Source organism: Salvia splendens, chromosome 5, assembly GCF_004379255.2.
Source record: "Salvia splendens isolate huo1 chromosome 5, SspV2, whole genome shotgun sequence".
Classification (NCBI taxonomy): Eukaryota; Viridiplantae; Streptophyta; class Magnoliopsida; order Lamiales; family Lamiaceae; genus Salvia; species Salvia splendens.
The window spans coordinates 2,816,888-2,826,687 of NC_056036.1; the positions used below are offsets into that span (position 1 = coordinate 2,816,888).

General features: G+C 31.9%; 1 protein-coding gene across 1 annotated transcript; it reads right to left on the minus strand.

Moving 5' to 3' along the window:
- Window positions 1–693: 693 nt before the first annotated feature.
- Window positions 694–3,427, minus strand: LOC121805170 (laccase-14-like). Its single transcript, XM_042204959.1, has 6 exons — window positions 3,312–3,427; window positions 3,076–3,227; window positions 2,765–3,009; window positions 2,547–2,675; window positions 1,499–2,425; window positions 694–1,115 (listed from the first exon to the last, which is right to left on the minus strand). The coding sequence occupies exons 1-6, from the start codon at window positions 3,396–3,398 to the stop codon at window positions 910–912; spliced, it is 1,746 nt and encodes a 581-aa protein (XP_042060893.1). The 5' UTR covers window positions 3,399–3,427; the 3' UTR covers window positions 694–909.
- Between the last annotated feature and the right edge of the window lie 6,373 nt (window positions 3,428–9,800).

A 9,800-nucleotide genomic window follows, 5' to 3' on the forward strand; every position in this document is an offset into this window, starting at 1 on the left:
GATCCCCTACTGTGCCAAAAAAACACAGCACAAGATGCTGTGCATCAAGATTTTGTGAACAAAACGCAGCCAGATTCTCTCTTCTTTCAATATTTTCATTCTTTCACTACTTTTTGTATTTTCATTCATTCTTTGTTTTTATATTAGAAAATACTAAAAATTATTGTAAAATTTAAAATACGCAAGATTTTGTGTAGAATACGTAGCCATCTTTTTCTCTCTTTTTGCGATATTTTCATTCTTTGTTTTTCTATATACTGAGGAGTACTTCCTCTCTGTCCCATAAAATATGTCTCATTTTCCTTTTTAGTTTGTCCCACTATAGATGTTACATTTACATATTTAGAAAAAGTTATCTCTTAAAATAATATAAATATTATATTTTCTCTTTTCCCCTAACGCATAAAACAAAACCTCCTAAAATCTTGTGACGTCCCACAAGTGTGACATCTTTTGTGGGACGGATGGAATATATAATACTGAAAAATATTGTAAAATCTGAGAGTATTAATTACAGTTACCATGAAATATAATAATTAGCTCAAAATATGCAGCCGTTAATTATTTTATACGTCTGATGATTTGAAGAGTTGGTGTCATTTAAAATCCTTATAAAATAGTTTTTAGTATTTTATATATAAACACAGAAAGAATGAATGAAAATACTAAAAGTAGTGAAAGAAAGAGAAGGTATAAAATAAAGAATGAAAATATTGAAAGAAGAGAGAGAAAGAGATGGCTGCGTTTTGTTCACAAAATCTTGCGTATTATGCACAACATCTTGTGCTGTGTTTTTTGGCACAGTAGGGGATTCATCCCCTATATTATGTAAAGTCCTTATGATAAACTCACATAAATCTAAATAAAGCAAATAAACATATACTAGTAACTTATAAATGAAGTGAACAATCATTCAGCATCTTCTCTTTTCCCCATTGTGGTATCAGGTTCACCAATTACAAGAGGAGGAGACGAGACTTCGCCACCGCAGCGTGGCATATCAGGCGGAGGCGGCAGCATCTTCTCGTTGGGGCGCTCCCCGTCCTTGACAACGAACACCATTGCCATTCCCCAACTCACGTGTCGCTCAAAATGGCAATGCATATACCATACTCCTGCAACGTATTACATGGAGTAGTAAATATAAGAATTTATCTTGAAAACTAACCTACCAAGACAGAGAGCTCGTTTGATATATAAACCTCACATATGTTACTTTACACAACCGAAGTAGGGCAATGGAGTACATAACAAGTACTTCCTCTGTCCCGCATTATATGTCTATTGTAGGAGGTCGCTTATTAATTATTTCACTTTTTTTATTTGTATTTTTAGTAATGGACTTCATGTTCCATTAACTCATTTATTTTACATTTTATTAATATAAAAAAGTAGTACCTACATTTCAGTAACTTTTTTCACTCACTTATTTTACATTTCTCGTAGCAGGTTAAAGTGGCACAAGTAATAAGAGATGGAGGGAGTATTAATAACGTACCTGGATTGTTAGCCTTAAATCTTATAGCGGTCCATCCATTCATTGGCACCGCGATGTTCTCCATCAACGGCGGGTCGACAAGATTATAGTTAGGCGGGTCCCGGATCCTATCATAGTTCCCTAACCCAGACCCAACCACGTAGAAGCTGTATCCATGTAAATGCATGGGATGCTCAACGCCTCCGCCGAGGTTGGTTCCTTGAAACACCACTTCCACCGTCGTGTTATATTCCAATATACGAACCGCTGTCCCGAATTCAGACCGACTCTCCTCTTTCAACGGCGTACCTTGCGTGTAGTTGAAAAAGGAGGCCGGGAAGTTAGGGAAATCAGGGGTGTAAATTCCCCTGATTCCCCTGTAATAAGCTGTGAGAATGTCGACAGTTTTCGGAAGTATGAGTGTCACGTTGTTGACGCTCGCGAGCAGCCTAGTGGACCCCGAGCACGAGGGATTAGTACATGGAAATTGGTTCACCGAAAGAGTGTAGAAGAAGGTTTCGTCCACTTTCTTAGGAACGTCGACGTTGCTGCCTGGGCTTTTTAGTTGGTCTGTGAAGCCGATCGATGCAGCCGAGTCGTTGACTTGGGGGAAGGATGGAAGCAGTGGTGACGGAGGCGGCGTGTAGTTTCCGACATACTCGATTATTCCAGTGGCGGGGATGGTCACGAATTCCCCGCCAGTGGCATATATTCTGGCAGCCATGTAGTAATGGCTTGGCGGCTGGTTGGCTTCTAGAAGCAAATCGAGGGTTTGGCCAGGCGAAATCGCTACGTAATCAGTACGTAGCGGTTTCGTGTAGGCGCCGTCAGTGCCGACGACGGTGAAGTTGTGGTTGCCGATTTTGAAGAACATGATGTTGTCCATCACACCATTAATTAATTTGATTAGGTACCTTTTCCCAGATTCCACTTGCAACTTGTATGTATCTGCATCAAAAATACAAAAACTACACTTATCGCCTATTTAATTTACGTATAGATTTGTGTGCTGGTTGGTAGAACGCATGTTTTTATTAGTGCGGCTTTGATATTGAGATAGTAAATTTACCTTGTTTTGAGCATGGATAGAGGTCGCCTGGTTGGCCATTGATGAGGAAAGCATTAGAAGTTTGGGGATCGGTTCCGCCGACGAGGAATCCCTTATACACAATTTCAATCATAGAATTCCACCACTCTCCTGCAACATTTCAAATTCATTAGGCATGGTCTCAACGAATTTATCAATACATCCAAATATGTATAAAGATATTGAGATACCATACATACCAATGATGATGGGAACATGAGCATGAGGCTTGGGGAAAGGATAAGTCTCCCTTGCCGGAGGTAGAATGACAATGGCGCCATGCACAGAATTTCTCGACCAAGCGCTATGAGCATGCCACCACAATGTGCCTTCCTCATCGGAGAGGATCATCCGTTGGGTAAAGCTTTTGCCAGGTTGAATCGGGCATTGTGTCACATAATCAGTTCCATCCGACCATGGATATCTCCGCATTTTTACTCCATGCCTATAATTTCAATGCACTATTTCACCACCATTGCCATATCATATAAAAATTCTAGGATAATTTTACCAGTGGATGGTTATATTTTGATCGGATCGATTAATAATATCGAATGTGACAAGATCTCCCCTCCTAGCATATACTGTTGGTCCCGGGAATTGTCCGTTTACGGTGAGTATTGTCTTTTTGGTGCATAACCTAGTGTGTGCAGAATTAACCACCTGAATTAAGTAACAATTAAGATTAGAAATAGAAACAAAAGCACCAGCACACTAGTATTAATGAGCAAACATGCATATACTCACTTCAAACTTGTAAAATCGCACTGCATTAACTTCTCCAAACACAAGACCTAAGAAGCACAGAATGAAAAACTTCATATGTAAAAACATTTTTTGTCTACTTTGTAAAGTAGTGTCCCCTTTTTATGCAGTTGAGATTGGTGCAAATTTGTCCATTTATAAGACTTTTTTATATAGTTGTTTATAGTGAATCAAGTGAGTCATGTTATACACTTTGTTTGTTATCATAACAATTTGCCAAACAATATTACAAGATTCGAATCATTACGACTACGAGATGAATGAGAAATTATTATCAATCCGCTTTAATTTCGGATCCTGAGTCAAACAATTGAACAAATTTTCTTTCTTTAATTACCAGGACGTGCTTTTTGAACTTGTTTTGAGATCTGCTTTTAATTATGTAGTATATTAAAATGATACAACTTTTTAACGTGTGATTGATTAATTTACTTACTATTTATTAGTACTTGTGTAGTGTTGCGTGCCCGTGGTCTGTGGTGTTGAAACAAAAAAACCTTTATTTAAGTTTTTCGAGAAACAATCTTTTAATTTCCTTTTGAAGCCACCTAAGATTTTGATTCCTTTTAACTTTTACATTTCACTCAATATTAAAATTATATGGTGTTATAATTTTAGTTTTGATTAAAGATTGTCTTCAAATGCAACTAATCCTTAAAAGTAAAGTGCAGTTCAAACTATCTTATTTAACGAGCTAAGGGATCTGATATGAATATTACTCCTCCGTTTTTAAAAAATAGAAATTCTTTCATTCGTGATCCGTTTCCTAAAAATTGAAACTTTCTATTTTTGAAAATGGATCCCACAATTTACAAATATGGAGTACTAATTACACTACTTTTTTTCCTTTATCAATTTTGTACTAAAATTCGTGTCTTTCTAAAGTTATTATTTTTAGGAAATGAAAGGAGTATATATTATACCATATATGGATTTTTTTGTAAGAAATAGTAAGAATAAAAAATAAAATTATTCGTAGCATTCTCCTTCTCTAAAAATTGCAGCCTTCTTTCCTCTTGCAAGTCGGCTCCCAAATATCCATGTTGGTCGTGGTCGTGTTTGTCCCAATAGTCTTTCGCAGGCCACCACTCCGAGTTGTCTGCATGTTAATGAAAGCACCGATATTACATCATAAACATGAAAACTTATCTCGAAAGACTAGCCCTCTAAACAGGATACAATATTCTCTCAATTTTACTTTTATTCTTACTTTTATTTTTATGCACTTCAAAATCCATTTTCATTTCTAAATTAGTAGTACTTCTCTAATGGGGTGTTAGAAGGCTTTTAGCTAGTTGAAGTTTACCTAACGGTCAATTGCACGCCTATCATGACTTTCTAGCAAATATTTAAATCTCCGAGGAATAAAAAATTAATTAGTAGTACTTGATTCTTACTTTAAGACACCCTATATTTTTTAAAAGGGGGCACGAACGCACGACTTATTGTGATGATATTTATGAGTGATAGTTAAACAACTACATTATAAACCAACCCACAAGGTTATATTAGTAAATTGAAGTATTAATTATATTATTATAATATTCATTATAGTTAGTGGACAAATTAAAAAGATTTTATTAACCCTCAGCCTCAATTTTCATTTTTTAAATCAAAATTCCCTCTCTTCTTACTCTTCAAATTTAAATTATAGTTGTGTATTAATTAGATGTTATAGTTCCAATAAAACAAAATTTTAATACACAAATCTTTAATATAACCACAATATTTTGAGATAATAGTATTACTTTTACTCTATAATGGATAGCATTACCACCGTATGAGAATTCGGAGAAAACTTTTATATACTAATAGAAATTAAAAGATGAGAATTTCCATAACTAAATCTACCAACCCAAAAAAAATGTGAAATAACAGTTTTCCGATATTTTTGGATAAAGTATTCATATACTAATAAGTAACAATGTCCATAACTTATTCCATAACATTCCTTCTACTAGCAATTGGAGAATATATTCATACACTAATAACAGCTGTCGATTTTTTTTTCTTGCTTAATTGTGATAAATCTATCTATCCATATATCATATACAGAGTAGGGCCGGGGAAAAATATTGAAAAAATGATATATCGCTCGTAGCGTATTGAAAAATATCAAAAATTTATCGAATTTTCGATATATCGTAATTTTCGATACGATACGATACCGTATCGTAAGTTTTCGATACGATAACGATATGAATTTCCTTATATCGCGATATATCGTTTTATATCGAATATACGATATATATCGTACATATCGAAACATATTGAAATTCAATACATATTAAAATTTAAAATTATAAATATATATAAATCCATTTAATTGTACTTGGCTGTGTTGTATTTTGATTATGGAGATAAGAACACTATTAATTTTATTGTGTTGAAGTTTTATTAATTTTTGTGTGAATTTTAAGTTTTGAAATTATAATTTTCGATCTACAGGTATTCGATACGATATCGATATTGATATTATCCATATCGAAAGTTCGATATATCGAAACTTTCGATACGATAACGATACGAAATTCTTTCATATCGATATTTTCGATACGATATACGATACAACGTTTTCGATACGATATCTCGTATCGACCCACCCCTAATACAGATTGTTATATATTTGGATTAATTAAATAAGCAAGATGATAAAAAAATCTTTTAGTGATTACTCATTGATTAAATGAGCAAGATGATAAAAAAAATCTTTTCGTTAATAACTCATTGATTATATTTGCAAGATGATTAAAATTATTAATTTATATATTGGATTTTATTGATAGCAAATGCATGCAATTTGGGTGAGTGTTTATTTGGAATGCGTCGTATGAAAATAATTCACTAATTGATATATTTATTTTATAATATTAAATCTCGAGCATGTTAAAAAGTTTTTAATCAAACATTAATATTATAGGATTTCTTTTACATACAAAATAGTTGGTGAGGATAATTTACTATTTAATCTATATTAATCAATTAAATTAAACAAATTATTTAATCAAATAACAACGATAGAAGGATTTTTCTTATAAATAAAAAAAGTTAGTAGATCTCAAGTACATTAATACTCCAAATCTTTTAATCTAATCACAAATTGTTCTGTCTATTTTGCACCATTAGATCTCAATCAAGACTACTTTATTAGTATTTCACTTATAAACCAAATAGTTGGATGAGAACAATTCACTAATTGATTGATTTACTTTGCAATATTAAATCTCAAGCACGTTAAAAAATTTAGTCAAACACTAATGTCATATTTTGCACCATTAGGATTTCTTTTACTAAAAAAAATCCGATGAAAATAATTCACTCATGTAAATTAAAAAAATATTTAATCAAATAATAATGTCATTAGGCTTTATCTAATAAATCAAAACGTTGGATGAAAATTAATCACTAATTAAATTTTACAATATTAGATCTCTAGTATATTAAAAATTCATTTAATCAAAGCACTAATTGATCTATCGATTTGGCAACATTAGATCTCAATCAAGACTAGTCATTAGTATCTCTCTTACAAACCAAATAGTAGGATGAGAACAATTCACTAATTGATCTATTTATCTTGCAATATTAAATCTCAAGCACATTAAAAATTATTTAATCAAACACTAATATCATATGATTTCTTTTACTGACAAAATTGTCCGATGAGAATAATTTACTATTTAATCTTATTTATTTGTTGTTGTATTAGAATTTAAGTAGATTAAAAAATATTTAATCAAATAACAATATCATTTGGATTTCTTTAATGTAATTTTAATATAAATTCACAATTTATCAATATAAGGAAATTAGATCTAAAAGTTACTGAGATAAAATTTGAGTGTGTAATCAGTATCGATAATAAAATTTGATTAAAAATATATTTAATCAAATCATTACTTGATTCATCTATTTTATAACATTACATCTCAGTCAATACTGGATGAGAATAATTCAATCTATTTGCTTTGCAGTATTATTAAACACTGATGTCATAGGATTTCTTTCACTGTCAAAATAGCTCAACGAGAGTAATTACGTTTGATCTATTTATTTATTGTGATATTAGAATTTAAGTACATTAGAAAATTAAGTTTTGTTTTTAAGTGTGGGTGGGGGTGAATTAGAAAATTAAGTTATTCCAATAATAAATTAATTCGAGTTTCTAAAATAAGGATGAATGAAATTAAATTACTGGTTGAAATTTGCAGTGTTAGATCTCAATGTTAGATCTCAAAGTGCATCACTTATAAGAAGAGGAATTATAATCAAAACTAATTTACTTGTTGTAATTTTGTTATTTATCTTTTAATTTGATTTCTTGTATTTCAAATATGTTATTCCAATATATAATTGTTTTGTTAAGTTTTATAGCATGTATTATACTATAATTTAGCTAAATCCAACTAAATCTAATACAGAATTAATTAAATTGAGTCATTTAATTAAGTGATACAATTATTTAAATTAAATATTTGAATTTTCATCTATTATTCAACAATAATAATAAAATGCTTTTTACAAACTAAATGATAATATAGTAAATATAAATGGATGGTTGCCAGTGTCATTACTTACCTATTAATTACCTCTATCGTAAATCTCAGGAAAAAAGAAATGGAAGAGAGGGAGAAGCTGAAAAAGCATTTGTGGTGGAATAGTTAAGAGGCGGTAATCCCACTAAAGGAAATTAAAGTAAATTTGATTATAATTGAACCGAATATTATAAGTAAACCGGTTTTTTTCATACTAAACCAATTTATGATTGTCAATTGTACTAATGTGGTCACATAGCTTTATTCATATTTTATTTGAGTTCCACGAACCAAGCATCACGGATCATTGGTAATTAAACTAATCAACAATGATTAAAATTTTAAAACAGAATGCATGTCCTTGGATCCTTTTATATTCCAGAAATCAATAATAAATGATCGGGGATCAATTACGACGAGGTCAATCAAGAGGACAGATTTATTAATTGATGACTAGTATTTAAAATGAACTGGAAATATTGAGGTTAATTATCTGAAATATTTCAAAAAAATATAACACTTATATCGTTTCGTTTGAACAATTTTTATTTATTTATTTTTTACCTTTTGCCTTAAGAGTTATTTTTGTCAATCTGTATATATTTATTATTTCTCTCTTCCTATCCCTCTATCTCTTATTTCTATTTTTTTCTTTCTCATTTATTAATTAATTTATTTTAAAATTGTGAGTTATACTTTTAAAAAATGGGATGCTAGCCAACAAATATCAATCGTTTTACAAGTTCAAAAATTACAAGATTATTGAAACCCTAGCTAAGCAATAAATAGCATAAATGACACTCAAACCCTAAAAAAAATATTCAATTATGTATGAATTGCACAAGTCACAACATTCAAACCCTAAATAATAGTTGTAGAGGAGGCGTGTCACAACGCGGCATATCCGGCGGTGGCGGTAGCATCTTCTCGCTGGGGCGATCACCATCTTTGACGATGAACACCATCTTCATACCCCAAGTTTGACGACTCTCGAAATGGCAGTCCATGTACCAAACTCCTGCAAAATTTAACATTGGCAAGTTTAGTACTCACTCCATTCCTAATTAAATGTCTTACTTTATGGTCACCTGGGTTTTAACAATTTTGAACTAAGGTAAAGCGGAAAAAGTTAGTGAAACATAAGTCTCATTTTTATACACTCCGCTTGTTCCATAACTATAGACACTATTTATATATTTGACCATCTAGTTAAAATAGCCAACTTTTTTCAAAAGAGCTACTCCCTCCGTCTCAGATAATTTGTCTCATTTTTTCATTTCGGTCTGTCCCACATAATTTGTCCCATTTCACTTTTTACCATTTTTGGTAGTGGACCACATATTCCACTAACTCATTTCTACTCACATTTTATTATAAAACTAATATATAAAAGTAGGACTCACATTCCACTAACTTTTTCAACTCACTTTTCATTATATTTCTTAAAACCTGTGTCCAGTCAAAGTGAGACGAATTATCTGGGACGGAGGGAGTATTTGTCATCCCAAAAATGTTACTCCATTTTTTGGGATAGAGAAAGTATTAGTACTATTTTTTAACGGAATATTAGTGAAAAAGTGAAATAATAAAATGTTGAGTTTACTTTGTACAGTAAAAAGTGAAATGAGACAAATAATATTGAACAATTTACCTGGATTGCTAGCCTTAAATCATCCGTTTTTCGGAACTAACCGTGGTGTCCATAAACGGCAGATCAACGAGGTTCAAGTTAGGGCGATATACCCCATCGAAGTTCCCCAATCCAGAGCTGAGGACGTAGAAGCTGTAGCCATGTAAATGGATGGGATGATCGATTCCCTCCCCGAGAATAGTTCCTTGAAACACGATTTCAACGCTTGCATTATAATCCAACATATACACAACAGTCGCATAATGCGGATGCGACTCATTCCTCTCCAAACTAACATGTGTATAA